The sequence below is a fragment of the Tachysurus vachellii genome, chromosome 5, assembly GCF_030014155.1.
Source record: "Tachysurus vachellii isolate PV-2020 chromosome 5, HZAU_Pvac_v1, whole genome shotgun sequence".
In the NCBI taxonomy this organism is placed as follows: domain Eukaryota; kingdom Metazoa; phylum Chordata; class Actinopteri; order Siluriformes; family Bagridae; genus Tachysurus; species Tachysurus vachellii.
In genome coordinates, this window is record NC_083464.1 from 28152871 (window position 1) to 28168552 (window position 15682).

Consider the following 15682-nt stretch of genomic DNA (forward strand, 5'->3'; position numbering starts at 1 on the left):
AGGGGACATATCCACAGCTGACAGATTTCTGTGAGAAGCGCATTGAGACATTAGAACCGAGACATCGCGCTCTTAGGAAGGACACATTTCCAGCTACCGCTGCATCCTTTTCTACAGATGAGTGGAAACACATCACTGATGACTTACAGGTATGACAGGTGTATCATTACATTGTTACCTTTACTTCATGATGTATGTAACACATATGGAGTAAGTAAGCAAGTGTGATGATTTGGATTGTGTGTGTGTCCTCCCCAGACCTGGCAGAGGGAGATCACAGAGAGAGAGCAGCAGCTCATGCAGTCACCCACCTTCAACCTTGACACACTACCTCCTGTACGCAACTTCACCCTACAGGTACACACAAACACTCATATACACACAAGCCTTGTGTTACACTGTACAGAACCAAAAACGTTAGTTTATTTTCACACTAAATAGTGTTAATCATCAAGTTACACTTCATTCTGCCCACAGTGTCTCTGTCCATGGTACTTATGTAGGGCTTGCTTTATTGTGTGTTTGTGTGTGTGATATTAATTCTGAATTATCCACAGAGACCACCAAACACCACAGCCACTGCGAGCAGTAAACGATGTGCTGTTCCACGTGCATATAGTGACTGGGACAGGTGTGTGTGTGAAAGATAGATAGATAAAGAGAGAGTGTGTGTGTGTCTGAGTGAAAGGGAGAGAGTGAGAGACAGAGTGTGTGTGTGTGTGTGTGTGTGTGTGTGTATGTGTGTGTATGTACCATGTACTTATGCTTCATTATTATTGTACTGCAGGTTTGATGTTGATAAAGAGTGTGCTAAGATAGATGAGGACATAAATAGCAACGACGCCCCTGCTGTGATAAAATCCGCTCACACAAACATCACACACCACATCGACACCTCAGGTGAGTATTGTCTCACACACACACACACACACACACGCACACACACAGTATGCCATTGTATGTACTCTTCATTTTGCAGACTTTTCAGTGCAGGGTTGGTGAAATCACACAATGCTTTACAGTGTGTTACCAAAGAAATGAGGAGTTCCCATTAAGCGCTGCAGCAGGAATAGGAAATATGGTGTAGAAAATAGAGAACCATTTCATATTTGATGCCTAAGCATGTCCTGTTTTATGTTCTTTTATATATTATTTATATTATTAATGTTGATTTTTTTTATTTTAGTTCTGACACAGCAGGAGAAATGTGTGTTAGCCACTCGAGAGAAGGAGAAAGGAAATGAGGCCTTTAGAGCGAGGGATTGGGATGAGGCTGTAGTCTACTACACCAGGTCAGATCTCATACAACACACACACACACACAGAAAACTTTAATGAATTATAATATACCATGGGCTACAACACATGACAATCTCTGCAATTATTATGTGTGTATGTGTGTGTGTGTGTGTGTGTGTGTGTGTGTGTGTGTGTGTGTGTGTGTGTGTGTGTGTATGTGTGTGTACCTGGGTATGTGCAGGAGTCTGGATATCTTGCCCACAGTAGCTGGATTTAATAACCGAGCTCAGGCTGAGATTAAACTTCAGCGCTGGACTGATGCATTAAAAGACTGTGATGCTGTGCTGAACATTGAAAGACACAACTATAAAGGTGAGAGTCCTTCACCTGATCTCACCTGATCACTCTGATCTTACCTTGATCTCATCTTATCTAACTCTTTCGCCCACCTTACATTGTAAACATCACTTTAACCCACTATCACTGCTCATACAGCAACGTCACCTAATTCTATGATTTTATTGTGTGTGTGTGCGTGTGTGTGTGCGTGTGTGTGTTGTAGCTCTGCTGCGTCGTGCGACTGTATCCAAACATTTGGGAAAGCTACAGGAAGCACATGATGACATCACAAGTGTTCTTCATTCTGAACCTCACAATGTCACAGCACAGGTAGAAAAGATACACACATACATACACACGTCATCTATCCATTACGGCACAGACAAGAACACAAACACACACACACACACACACACGCATCATCTAGCCATTTAACCAACATGATCTTTAAGCAATGTCTTACTACTCCATCCACCTCTACAACATTGTGTGTGTAATTGTATGAACAGAAACTCCTGCAGGAAGTGAATGAGAAGATAAATACAGAGCTGCCACACAAATCATGCCCACCAAAGCAGCCAAGAAATGGCAAGAAGCTTCTGATTGAAGAAGTGGATGAGGAAAAGGATGAAGAGACAAATGGAGAGACAGGTGATGTCATCAAAACACTGACCATCTAACTTGCACTTTCTGTGTGTGTATGTGTGTGACAGAGTGTTTGTTGTGTCATGTTCCCTTTGTCTCAGCCCACTGGTGAATTGTGACTGGCCACATTGGTTGCCCTCCTGTAGCCAGGCAGGTTTCAGGACTGAGCTCTGATGTTTAGGGGAAGTGTCCTAAATGAACAACTGTAGTGTACAACCAGTCTGTCTGTCTCTTTTTCTCTCAGATGCTGAAAGTGAACGAGTGGACAAATACCCGGAAACAGAAGAACAGATGGATGGAGAGACAGCGAGACAGGCAGAAATAAAGGTAGATGGAGAGATAGAGAGACAGACAGAGAGATGGACAGATGGAGTGAAACAGTGTGTGGACACCGCAGCAGTGAAGCTTGAGGGAAATGATCTGTACAGGAAAGGACAATATGGAGAGGCAGCTGAGAAATACACACACAGCATCACAACACTTACACGATTAGGTATATACATACACACACAAACAGACACACACACACAGTGTATAACTTACAGGAGCACTGACCCTCTGTGTGTGTGTGTGTTTGTCTGCAGGTGTGTACAGTAAGGATGACATGTTTGTTCTGTACTGTAACAGAGCTGCATGCTTCCTGAAGATGGGACAGTGTTCTGAGTGTGTGTCAGACTGCTGCCGGTGAGCAGTATTCCTTACACCCTAAACCCTAAACCCTACACCCTAATCACTACACCTTAATCACTACACCTTAATCAATACACCTTAATCACTACACCTTAATCACTACACCCTAATCACTACACCCTAAACACTACACCCTAAACCCTACACCTAAACACTTCACCCTAATCACTACACCCTAAACCCTACACCCTAAACACTACACCCTAAACACTACACCCTACATACATTCTAAACACTACACCCTAAACACTACACCCTATACCCTAAAAACCTCACCATAAACCCTACACCTGAAACACTACAGCCTAAACACTACACCCTAAACACTATACCCTAAACACTACACCCTAGACACTACACCCTAAACACTACATCACATCCCATATCCTATATCCTAAACACTACACTCTACACCACATATCTTACACCCTGTACCCTGGGTTATAGTTAATAAATCTAACCACTCTATTCCCTACTCCATAAACAACCATAAGCCATGATCCTGTGTGTGTGTGTGTGTGTGTGTGTGTATCAGAGCTCTACATTTGAAGCCGTATAGTGTGAAAGCTCTTTTGAGGCGAGCGATGGCATTTGAGGCACTGGAAATGTTTCGACTGGCTTATGTGGATTACAGAACTGTACAACAAATAAACAATTCACACATTGTACAACAGCATGTCAACAGGTAACAAACACACACACGTCACAGGAAATCTTAATTACAGCCTGGTGGAAATGAAGTTGATGCAGTTGATTATGTATAATTTTGAGCACATGTTCTGTGTGTGTGTGTGTGTGTGTGTGTGTGTGTGATTATATGTAGGCTTACTAAGGTGCTAATGGAACTGGATGGTCCAGATTGGAGAACAAAACTCCCAGAGCTTCCATTTGTCCCAATGTCAATTCGACATGATTGTACAGAGACTCTGCCCACATCACAAACCACACCCATCACACACCCTGTGCCCACTATGAAAACTCCACCTAATACAGGAACTCCACCTACCATGAAGATTTCACCCACCAGACAGTGTGCACCCACAGTAGAGGTACTGGTGCATACAGAGACTCCTCCCACTGGTGGTCCATCCCAAACACGCAGGTGTATCAACATAGCAGAGGTGTGTTTATGTGTGCGTATGTGTTGGCTTGATCGATTAATCAATAAATCCAGCTACACACTCATAGTCCAGTTATACACTCGTATCTCTGTTTGTGTGTGTGTGTTCGTATGCACACGCAGGTGGAGAGAGATGTTACTGATGAAGATGGTGATGAAGGCATTGATGATAAAGATGAAGATGGTGCTGCTGCAGCTGCTGATGAAATAGACGTTAATTATGTCAAGACCTCCGGTTTAGCCAACAGATGTGCTGTTCCACCTGCAAACAATGACTGGGACAGGTGTGTGTGTGTGTGTGTGTGTGTGTGTGTGTGTGTGTGTGTGTGTGTGTGTGTGTGTGAGATAGATAAGACAGATATAGAGAGAGTATGAGAGAGAGAGTGTGTGTGTGTCTGAGAGAGAGAGCGAAAGAGAGAGAGTGAGAGACAGAGTGTGTGTTTTGTGTGTGTGTATGTGTGTGTATGTACCATGTACTTATGCTTCATTATTATTGTACTGCAGGTTTGATGTTGATAAAGAGTGTGCTAAGATAGATGAGGACATAAATACGAACGACGCCCCTGCTGTGATAAAATCCGCTCACACAAACATCACACACCACATCGACACCTCAGGTGAGTATTGTCTCACACACACACACACACACACACACACACACACACACACACACACAGTTATGCCATTGTATGTACTCTTCATTTTGCAGACTTTTCAGTGCAGTGTTGGTGAAATCACACAATGCTTTACAGTGTGTTACCAAAGAAATGAGGAGTTCCCATTAAGCGCTGCAGCAGGAATAGGAAATATGGTGTAGAAAATAGAGAACCATTTCATATTTGATGCCTAAGCATGTCCTGTTTTATGTTCTTTTATATATTATTTATATTATTAATGTTGATATTTTTTTTATTTTAGCTCTGACACAGCAGGAGAAATGTGTGTTAGCCACTCGAGAGAAGGAGAAAGGAAATGAGGCCTTTAGAGCGAGGGATTGGGATGAGGCTGTAGTCTACTACACCAGGTCAGATCTCATACAACACACACACACACACACAGAAAACTTTAATGAATTATAATATACCATGGGCTACAACACATGACAATCTCTGCTATTATTATGTGTGTTTGTGTGTGTGTGTGTGTGTATGTGTGTGTGTACCTGGGTATGTGCAGGAGTCTGGATATCTTGCCCACAGTAGCTGGATTTAATAACCGAGCTCATGCTGAGATTAAACTTCAGCGCTGGACTGATGCATTAAAAGACTGTGATGCTGTGCTGAACATTGAAAGACACAACTATAAAGGTGAGAGTCCTTCACCTGATCTCACCTGATCACTCTGATCTTACCTTGATCTCATCTTATCTAACTCTTTCGCCCACCTTACATTGTAAACATCACTTTAACCCACTATCACTGCTCAAACAGCAATGTCACCTAATTCTATCATTTTACTAATTTACATTTACAGCATTTGGCAGACCCCCTTATCAAGAGCAATATACAGAAGTGCTTAAGTCTCTATCATTGGATACATTAACTCTGGTTCACTAGGTTACATACTTAAGATACCATGAGTCTAAAACATTGTTCAAAGTTTTTGTTTTTTTTTGGTTTTTATAAACATATATGCAAACAGGGAAGGAAGTGCTAGTTGAAGTGTTTCATGAATAAGCAGGTCTTCAACCGTCGTTTGAAAATAGCCAGTGACTCAGCTGTCTGGACCCCTAGGGGAAGTTCATTCCACCACCTTGGTGCCAGAACAGAAAAGAGTCTTGTAGTATACTTGCCTCTTACCCTGAGAGATGGTGAAACCAGTTGAGCAGTGCTGGTAGATCTAAGGGTGTGGGGTGCACTGTGAGGGCTTTGAGGTAAGAGGGAGCTGGTCCATTTTGGTTTTGTAGGCCAGCATCAGTGTTTTGAATCTGAAGAATGCAGCTTCCAGATGCCAGTGGAGGGATCGCAGCAGCGGGTTGGTATGCGAGAACTTAGGCAGGTTGAAAACAAGCCGTGCAGTTGCATTTTGGATCATTTGCAGAGGATAATAATAATAATAATAATAATAATAATAATAATAATGCATTTTATTTCATGGCGCCTTTCAGAACACCCAAGGTCACCTTACAAGCAATATACAGGTCATTACATAAGACAAAACACTTAAACAAACAGCATATATATATATATAAAGTGCATTTAAGTCTCAATAAAACATGTTATAAGAAAGCCTGTATAAAAAGATAAGTCTTAAGACGCGTTTTAAAAGTCAGCAAGCACTCGCTATTGCGAACATCGAGGGGAAGAGAACTCCATAGGCGGGGGGCAACATAACTAAAAGATCTGGCACCCATAGTAGTAAGTTGAATCCGAGGTACCACAAGAGAAATTGAAGATGAAGATCTGAGTGCACGTGAAGGAGTGTAAACCTGGAGAAGTTGAGTAAGGTATTGTGGTGCAAGATTATGAAGTGCCTTATAAGTGAGTAGCAGGATTTTAAACTGAACTCTATATTTTACTGGAAGCCAATGCAATTGCTGGAGAACCGGAGAAATGTGATCAGTATAAGGTGTTCTAGAGAGAACACGAGCTGCAGAATTCTGAACCAGTTGAAGCTTATGCAGCAATTTGGAAGGAATGCCTGTAAGAAGAGCAGTACAGTAGTCTATACGTGAAGTGACTAGTGCGTGAATGAGAATTGCAGTATTATTATTTGAAAGAAAGGGACGGAGACGATTAATGTTGCGCAAATGGAAGTATGCAATCCGTGTTATATTATTAATTTGAGCTTTAAAAGATAGTGTGCTATCCAAGATGACACCCAAACTTTTAACCTGAGAGGAAGGACAGATTGCAGTATTGTCAATATGTAAAGAGAAACAGTTAGATTTAGACACAACTGATCTAGTGCCAACAAGCAGAGCCTCAGTTTTATTGCCATTTACTTTCAGAAAGTTCGCTGAGAGCCAGTCTTTAATTTCAGCTAAACAGCTTGACAAAGACGGCGGAGGGAAAGAACCAGTGGGTTTGGCAGACAGGTAGAGTTGGGTGTCATCCGCATAGCAGTGAAAATTAGTACCATATTTCCTTAAGACCAAGAGGAAGCATATATATAGTGAAAAGAAGTGGGCCCAAAACAGATCCCTGTGGAACACCAGTGATGACTGTAGATGTTCTTGAACTAAAACCTTTTAATTGAATACGCTGACTGCGCCCAGATAGATATGACCTAAACCAAGACAGAACAGTGCCAGTAATACCAATGGAAACTAATCTGTCAATAAGTATGTTATGTGAGATAGTATCAAAGGCAGCACTCAAGTCTAGAAGGACAAGTATAGTTAAAAGCCCAGAGTCAGCTGCCAACAGTAGATCATTAGTTATTCTGACAAGAGCAGTCTCAGTGCTGTGGTGGGGACGAAAACAAGTTGTTTCATACAAGTTATTGTTGGACAGATGTTCATGAATTTAAGTTGCAATACACTTTTCAACTACCTTAGAGATAAATGGTAAGTTTGAAATAGGACGAAAATTTTCAAAATTGAATGGATCACCCCCTGGTTTCTTAAGTATGGGTGTGATAATAGCAGATTTAAGAGATGGAGGTACAAAACCAGAACCAAGTGAAGCATGAACAATTTTGATAATCAACGGCAAAAGGGCTGGTAAACAAGCTTTTACTAAAGGAGTTGGCAGAGGGTCTAACTGACAAGTCGAAGATTTAGATTTACCTATCAGACCTACTATCTCTGAGATAGTTGGCAGAGTAAAATTAGAGAAAACAGAGTGAGGAGGTGTGTGAGTGATAGACTGACAAGAATCATTGTGAAGGGTACCAGTAGGTAATTGCCGATGTACATTCTCAACCTTAGATATAAAAAAAGTCAAGAAGCGATCACATAGGTCAGTAGAATACATATCAGATGGCAAAGAATCAGGTGGTTTCAGAATATTGTTTACCACCAAGAAAAGAGACCTAGAGTTCTCATTGCTAACTCCAATTATGTTGGAGTAGTAATCGGATTTAGCTTTAGTCAGTGCATTTTTATAATTTTGAATATGTTCAGTATACATTTCTTTATGAACAGTAAGGCCAGACCTGACGTATAGCCGCTCTAACCTACGGCCTTTAGTTTTAAGTTCACGCAGTTCAGGTGTAAACCAAGGAGCTGAATGTACAAATGAAACAGTTCGAGTTTTCACAGGTGCGAATTCATCTAAAATCATGCTCAGTCCATCATCGTAATATTTTACCAGTTCATCAACAGTAGAGAAATCAGATTTACTGGAGAAGATGGCAAGTTCATCAGCAAAAGTAGGCAAATCAATGTTCTTAATATTCCGAAATGTAATCGGGCGACACAGGTTTACCTGCTGGATGAATCGCATTCATAGGTAGACCTGCCAGCAGTGCATTTCAGTAGTCCAGTCTAGAAATGACAAGAGACTGAACAAGTACCTGAGCAGCCTGTGTGGACAAAAATGGCCGAATCCTTCTAATGTTGTAGAGAAGGAACCGACGTGAGCAAGTCACATTAGCAACATGATTGTTAACTCCCCAAGGTTGCGAACTGTGACTGAAGGGGAGATCAGATTGTTATATAGGGATATTGCAAGATCATGACCTGGGGATGAATCACCTAGGATGAACAGCAGTTCAGTTTTACTAGGATTGAGCTTTAACTGATGAGCAGTCATCCATGATGATATTTCTGCCAGACATGCTGAGATTCGTACAGAAGCTGTGGTATCTGAGGGTGGGAAAGAGAAGATAAGTTGTGTATCATCAGCATAGCAGTGGTAAAAGAACCCATGTGAGGAAACACCTTCACCATGAGAGTGAGTATACAGGGAGAAAAGAAGAGGACCAAGTACTGAGCCCTGTGGGACACCAATGGAGAGTCTGTGTGAAGCAGATGCCACTCCCCTCTATGTTACCTGATATGAACATCCTTCCAGGTAGGAAGCAAACCATTCCCAAGCTGATCCACAAATCCAAAGACTCCTGAGGGTGGACAAGAGAGTCTTGTGGTTGACCGTATGAAACGCTGCTGAAATGTCAAGGAGGATAAGGACGGATGACAGTTTGGCTGATCTAGCAACATGTCGTTTCCCAGAGACATCCAAAAGGGCTGTCTCTGTGGAATAAGCTGCTTTAAAGCCAGACTGGTTGGGATCTTGGAGATTGTTCTGTGAGAGATAGACAGACAGTTGATTATAGACAATGCGTTCAAGAACTTTTGAAACGAGAGAAGTGATACCGGTCTGTAGTTACTGATGTCTGATGGATCCAGAGCAGGTTTGTTTAGGATGGGAATAACCCTTGCTCTCTTGAAAGTAGTTGGTACCTGAGCAGATGCTATGGATCTATTGATGATAGTGGTAATGAAGGGCAGAAGGTCTTGCGAGATGGTCTGGAGCATAGTGGAAGGGAGTGGATCCAATGGGCAGGTGTTATGATTGCAAGACTGTATGAGTTGTAAAATCTCTTCTGCTGCTACAGTTGAGAAATACGACAACGGAGGTATAGGGGAATCCAGACTGTAAGATGTAAGTGCAGTCGAAGCAGAAGTGAAGGTCCGGCAAATTTCCTCAATCTTTTCATGGTAGAAAGAAGCAAAGAGAAGAGATGATGTTGTGGAGCTTCCGAGGGTCTTGTGCCGAAGCTTCAAGCTTTTCCTTGTAGAAGGAAATCTTGGCATAAGTCACATCTGAGGAGAACTTGGCCTGGAGTGTATGGTAAGAATCAAGATTTGCATCAAGTTGTGATTTCATCCACATTCTCTCGGATGATCTTAGCTCTCTTCGATTGTTGTGCAACACATCTGAAAGCCAAGGAGCAGAACAAGAAGCTTTCTTGGGTTTAGTGAACAGAGGGCAGAGAAAGTCCATGGTTGAGGAAAGAGAGGAGAGGAATCTGTTGCTGAGTCCAAGGGTAGTGAGGAAGAGGACTCAGTATCAGGAAGAGAAGAAAGAGTGGCAGAAGCTACAGAAGAATTGGAGATAGAGTGGAGGTTGTGGCAGGTAAGAGCGAAGGAGTGAGAGGTAGTTTTAGGTAGGATAGGGAGAGTGATGGTGAAGGATACCAGGTGATGATTGGAGATGTGTGGTGGGGTAGCAGTCATGTCTGTAGCTACATACTGTACTCTGTGTTTGTGTGTGTTTTGCAGCTCTGCTGCGTCGTGCAACTGCATACAAACATCTGGGAAAGTTACAGGAAGCACATGATGACATCACAAGTGTTCTTCATTCTGAACCTCACAACGTCACAGCACAGGTAGAAAAGATACACACACATACACGTCATCTATTTATTATGGCACAGACAAAAACACACACACACACACACGCATCATCTAGCCATTTAACCAACATGATCTTTAAGCAAGGTCTTACTACTCCATCCACCTCTACAACATTGTGTGTGTAATTGTATGAACAGAAACTCCTGCAGGAAGTGAATGAGAAGATAAATACAGAGCTGCCACACAAATCATGCCCACCAAAGCAGCCAAGAAATGGCAAGAAGCTTCTGATTGAAGAAGTGGGTGAGGAAAAGGATGAAGAGACAAATGGAGAGACAGGTGATGTCATCAAAACACTGACCATCTAACTTGCACTTTCTGTGTGTGTATGTGTGTGACAGAGTGTTTGTTGTGTCATGTTCCCTTTGTCTCAGCCCACTGGTGAATTGTGACTGGCCACATTGGTTGCCCTCCTGTAGCCAGGCAGGTTTCAGGACTGAGCTCTGATGTTTAGGGGAAGTGTCCTAAATGAACAACTGTAGTGTACAACCAGTCTGTCTGTCTCTTTTTCTCTCAGATGCTGAAAGTGAACGAGTGGACAAATACCCGGAAACAGAAGAACAGATGGATGGAGAGACAACGAGACAGGCAGAAGTAAAGGTAGATGGAGAGATAGAGAGACAGACAGAGAGATGGACAGATGGAGTGAAACAGTGTGTGGACACCGCAGCAGTGAAGCTTGAGGGAAATGATCTGTACAGGAAAGGACAATATGGAGAGGCAGCTGAGAAATACACACACAGCATCACAACACTTACACGATTAGGTATATACATACACACACACACAGACACACACACACAGTGTATAACTTACAGGAGCACTGACCCTCTGTGTGTGTGTGTTTGTCTGCAGGTGTGTACAGTAAGGATGACATGTTTGTTCTGTACTGTAACAGAGCTGCATGCTTCCTGAAGATGGGACAGTGTTCTGAGTGTGTGTCAGACTGCTGCCGGTGAGCAGTATTCCTTACACCCTAAACCCTAAACCCTACACCCTACATCCTAAACCCTAAACCCTACACCCTACATCCTAAACCCTAAACCCTACACCCTACATCCTAAACCCTAAACCCTACACCCTAAACACTACACCCTAAACCCTAAACCCTACACCCTAAACCCTACACCCTAAACACTTCACCCTAAACCCTACACCACATATCTTACACCATGAACACTGGTATAGTGAACATTATAGTGAACAATTATAGTGAACAATTCTAAACACTATATCCCCTCATCCATAAACAACCATAAACTGTGTGTGTGTGTGTGTGTGTGTGTGTGTGTGTGTATGTGTGTGTGTGTGTGTGTGTGTGTGTGTGTGTGTGTGTGTGTGTGTGTGTGTGTGTGTGTGTGTGTGTGTGTGTGTGTGTGTGTGTGTGTGTATCAGAGCTCTACATTTGAAGCCGTATAGTGTGAAAGCTTTTTTGAGGCGAGCGATGGCATTTGAGGCACTGGAAAATTTTCGACTGGCTTATGTGGATTACAGAACTGTACAACAAATAAACAATTCACACATTGTACAACAGCATGTCAACAGGTAACAAACACACACACGTCACAGGAAATCTTAATTACAGCCTGGTGGAAATGAAGTTGATGCTTCACATTGTGTATGATTTTGAGCACATGTTCAGTGTGTGTGTGTGATTATATGTAGGCTTACTAAGGTGCTAATGGAACTGGATGGTCCAGATTGGAGAACAAAACTCCCAGAGCTTCCATTTGTCCCAATGTCAATTCAACATGATTGTACAGAGACTCTGCCCACATCACAAACCACACCCATCACACACCCTGTGCCCACTATGAAAACTCCACCTAATACAGGAACTCCACCTACCATGAAGATTTCACCCACCAGACAGTGTCCACCCACAGTAGAGGTACTGGTGCATACAGAGACTCCTCCCACTGGTGGTCCATCCCAAATACGCAGGTGTATCAAAATAGCGGAGGTGTGTTTGTGTGTGTGTGTGTGTGTGTTGGTGTGTATTTGAGCGATTAATCGATAGATCCAGGTATACACTCATAGTCCAGGTATACACTCGTATCTCTGTTTGTGTGTGTGTCTGTGTTTGTATGCAGGTGGAGAGTGATGTTACTGATGAAGATGAAGATGGTGATAAAGGCATTGCGGATAAAGATAAAGGTGGTGCTGCTGCCGCTACTGATGAAATAGATGTTAATTATATCAAGACCTCCTGTTTAGCCAGTGTCTTGGAGTTTAGGCAGGCCTTAAAAGTGGCCCGTTGCCGTGGTGACCTGGTGGCCTGCGCCCAGCTTCTGAGGAGCGTGTCACCTCAAACTCTCCCTCAATACATCAGCTTGCATCTGGACACAGACACACTTAGCTTCATCATACACACACTACACAAACACATCCTGACCACTGAGCCAGGCCTGGTTTATCGTCTTCTCACACACCTGCACACCATCGACAGATTCACAGTGAGTTTACACACACACACATTACCCAGTGAGAACAAACACAATCCTGATTATATGAACAACACTGTACCACATTTATAATGTTGAGTCACTTAACAATGGCTGTGTGTGCGTGTGTGCGTGTGTGCGTGTGTGCGTGTGTGCGTGTGTGTGTGCGTGTGTGTGTGTGTGTGTGTGTGCGCACGCCTATACCTGTAGGTGGTTCTGATGCTGATGGACTCCGATGAGAAGAGACAGATCACACAGTTGTTTGAGTGTTTGCGTGCCGTGGAGTCGGATGAGCTCACACATGAGAACATTAACAGCCTGGCTAAGAAGTTCATATAACATATATAGGTGGGATGTGGTAGCTCAGTGGTTAAGTTGTTGGACTCCTGATTGGAAGGTCATGAGTTTGAATCCCAGGTTCTTCAATCTGCCATCACTGGGTCCCTGAGCAAGGCTCGTAGCCCTTGAGGACACTTTAAAAATACTACCCTTTCATGATGTTTGTGGACAAAAACTTCAGAAGTATAAATATATAAGATTAATATTTTTTCACATTTTTTTTATGCACATTGATGTCAAAATGTGCATAAAAATACACACAAAATGACATTTTTAATATAAAATAAAGTGAACTGGATTTTTTTTATCTTTTATTACAGTCTTGGGTATGTCAAAGATGACTAATAACATTGGATTTTATGCACTGTTAGTTTTTGTGCAGCATTCGATTTTGTTTATTTCTCCTTCATTTACATCTGCTGCATATGGAAGCTTGTTTTTGCCTTGTTTTAAAAAATAAAAAGATATATGCAACTATATCTCAGAATTGTGACTTTATTTCTTTGAATTGTGACTTTATATCAGGATTTCTGACTTTAAATCTCAGAATTCTAAATTCAAATTTCTTTGTATAGCGCTTTTAATGATGGATATTGTCTCAAAGCAGCTTTACAAAACATAAACATAAAACAAAAAGTTAATATAAAGATTAATATAATACAAAAATTCAATTAATATTAGCTATATTAAATGTTTGTATTCATCCCCAATGAGCAAGTCTGAGGTGACTGTGATGAGGAAAAACTCCCTTAGATGGCAAAGGAAGAAACCTTGCGAGGAACCAGGCTCAAAAGGGAACCCATCCTCATGTGGGTGACACTGGAGGGTGTGATTATAAATATACTCATCAATACAATTGTATTGTATTGATTAGGAGGTTAGTGTCCTCAAAGACAACATGTAGTTGGCATCTCCTCTTTAGTATGTTCGAATATTTTGTGAAGTCCAGCTGGAGCTGGTAAGTCTCTAGATGTCTCAGGATCCTCACCAAAAGTCTGGCAGCTCATTTTGGACTAACTGTAGCCTATTTATTAAAGATGCAGGACAACCACCTAGTAATGCAATACAACAGTTTGAGGTTATGAATGCATGAACTAGCTTCTCAGCATCAGATAAAAATAGGATGTTTCTTAGATTGGCAATATTTCTAAGGTGGAAGAAGGATGTTTTTGTAATATGGGAGATATGATTTTCAAAAGACAAGTTCCTGTCTAATATAACACCCAGGTCTTTCACTGTTGAGCTACTAGCAACAGTACATCCCTCTAAATGGATGTTGAAGTGTGGGAGCTTCTGTGTACTGGTTTTTGGGCCGATAAGTAGTATTTCTCTCTTATCACAGTTTCACAACACAAAATTACAGGTCATCCAATCTTTAATCTCTAAAACACATTCAATTAATTTAGACAATTTAGATGTTTCATCTGGTTTTGATGAGATATATAGCTGAGTACTGTCAGCCTAAAATGGAAACTAATCCCATGCCTTCTAATGATGTTTCCTAAGGAAAGAATGTATATTGAGAAAAGCAGAGGTAATAGAACTGATCCTTGAGGGACCCCATAATTAACTGGCAATAAACTGGAAGATTCACCAGATCAATCAATCAATCAATCAATCAATCAATCAATCAGAAAAATAGGATCTAAACCAAATTGAACTCGAAACAGTGGGAGCTTGGGAGTGGCATATATATCTCAACAGAGAGAGAGAGAAAGAGAGAGAGAGGAGAAAATTGTTAGGTATGATATTAATCAGGTGATGGACAATGTAAATTAAGTGCAGACAGGGACTCTGGAAAAACTAGCTATGACAGCATAACTAAAAGGCTAGAACCAGAAGGTGACACAGACATGAGGGCTTTCTGGGATGTAAAGCTTTCCACCACTCCATTGTCGAAATTTCAGGAACAGCTAAATTCGTCACATATCACTGAAAATGGGAGAATCTCAGCTTTTGTGTGGTATATGACACATAGACTGGAAAATTATGGTTCAGTTGTGCTTCAGTGTTAAATATCGGCTTGTTTTAAAATTGGAGTTTCTCAAAAACATGATTTTTTGAGAGGAAGTTTGATCAAACTTTTTGACATGGCCTTACTCAGTCAATATAAGATATATCATTGTGATAGTGTCACCAAATGTTTATTTATATATAATGATTTATATAATAATAAAAATAAATGAATAAATAATAATAATAATAATAATAATAATAATAATAATAATAATAATAATAAAAAAAAAATGACTTTAGCCAGGTTTTTACAGAATACGGCCAACTCACAACCCACATGTCCACCACGTCATTACCTTCTGTAATGTCTGCTGTTCCCAGTTTATATAAAGTGCAGAATTTCTTCTTTCCATTAGATCAAACAAAACTATCCATTTGCAGAGAAGACTCTGCAATCTACAATCCGTTTATCTAAGGACTACCTTTGTGATGAGGATGTATTTCACCTCTGTGTGGAACTTATGGCTGAACACAATCTTGTCATATTTATGAAATACAAACCTCTACCTTAGACTTCACCAGTTGATCCTTCAGGGACTGGACTTG

General features: G+C 41.4%; 1 protein-coding gene across 4 annotated transcripts in view; it reads left to right on the forward strand.

The window, feature by feature from the left end:
* Positions 1 to 13591, forward strand: part of spag1b (sperm associated antigen 1b) — a 16887-nt gene extending 3296 nt beyond the window's left edge. For 3 of the 4 annotated variants that reach the window (XM_060870946.1, XM_060870947.1, XM_060870945.1), the window contains exons 3-26: positions 1 to 149; positions 259 to 357; positions 558 to 631; positions 788 to 900; positions 1187 to 1292; positions 1481 to 1611; positions 1802 to 1908; positions 2088 to 2229; positions 2468 to 2716; positions 2808 to 2907; positions 3449 to 3598; positions 3737 to 4034; positions 4157 to 4317; positions 4538 to 4650; positions 4952 to 5057; positions 5210 to 5340; positions 10203 to 10309; positions 10475 to 10616; positions 10855 to 11103; positions 11193 to 11292; positions 11733 to 11882; positions 12003 to 12300; positions 12431 to 12793; positions 12992 to 13591. The exon at positions 1 to 149 is cut by the window's left edge and continues 11 nt beyond it. In XM_060870946.1, the coding sequence (XP_060726929.1) occupies positions 1 to 149; positions 259 to 357; positions 558 to 631; positions 788 to 900; positions 1187 to 1292; positions 1481 to 1611; positions 1802 to 1908; positions 2088 to 2229; positions 2468 to 2716; positions 2808 to 2907; positions 3449 to 3598; positions 3737 to 4034; positions 4157 to 4317; positions 4538 to 4650; positions 4952 to 5057; positions 5210 to 5340; positions 10203 to 10309; positions 10475 to 10616; positions 10855 to 11103; positions 11193 to 11292; positions 11733 to 11882; positions 12003 to 12300; positions 12431 to 12793; positions 12992 to 13120 (3767 nt within the window). In that variant the 3' untranslated portion in view covers positions 13121 to 13591. The remainder of the gene's footprint in view (positions 150 to 258; positions 358 to 557; positions 632 to 787; positions 901 to 1186; positions 1293 to 1480; positions 1612 to 1801; positions 1909 to 2087; positions 2230 to 2467; positions 2717 to 2807; positions 2908 to 3448; positions 3599 to 3736; positions 4035 to 4156; positions 4318 to 4537; positions 4651 to 4951; positions 5058 to 5209; positions 5341 to 10202; positions 10310 to 10474; positions 10617 to 10854; positions 11104 to 11192; positions 11293 to 11732; positions 11883 to 12002; positions 12301 to 12430; positions 12794 to 12991) is intronic. The other variant, XM_060870949.1, reaches the window with a different exon arrangement.
* The last annotated feature ends 2091 nt before the right edge of the window (positions 13592 to 15682 follow it).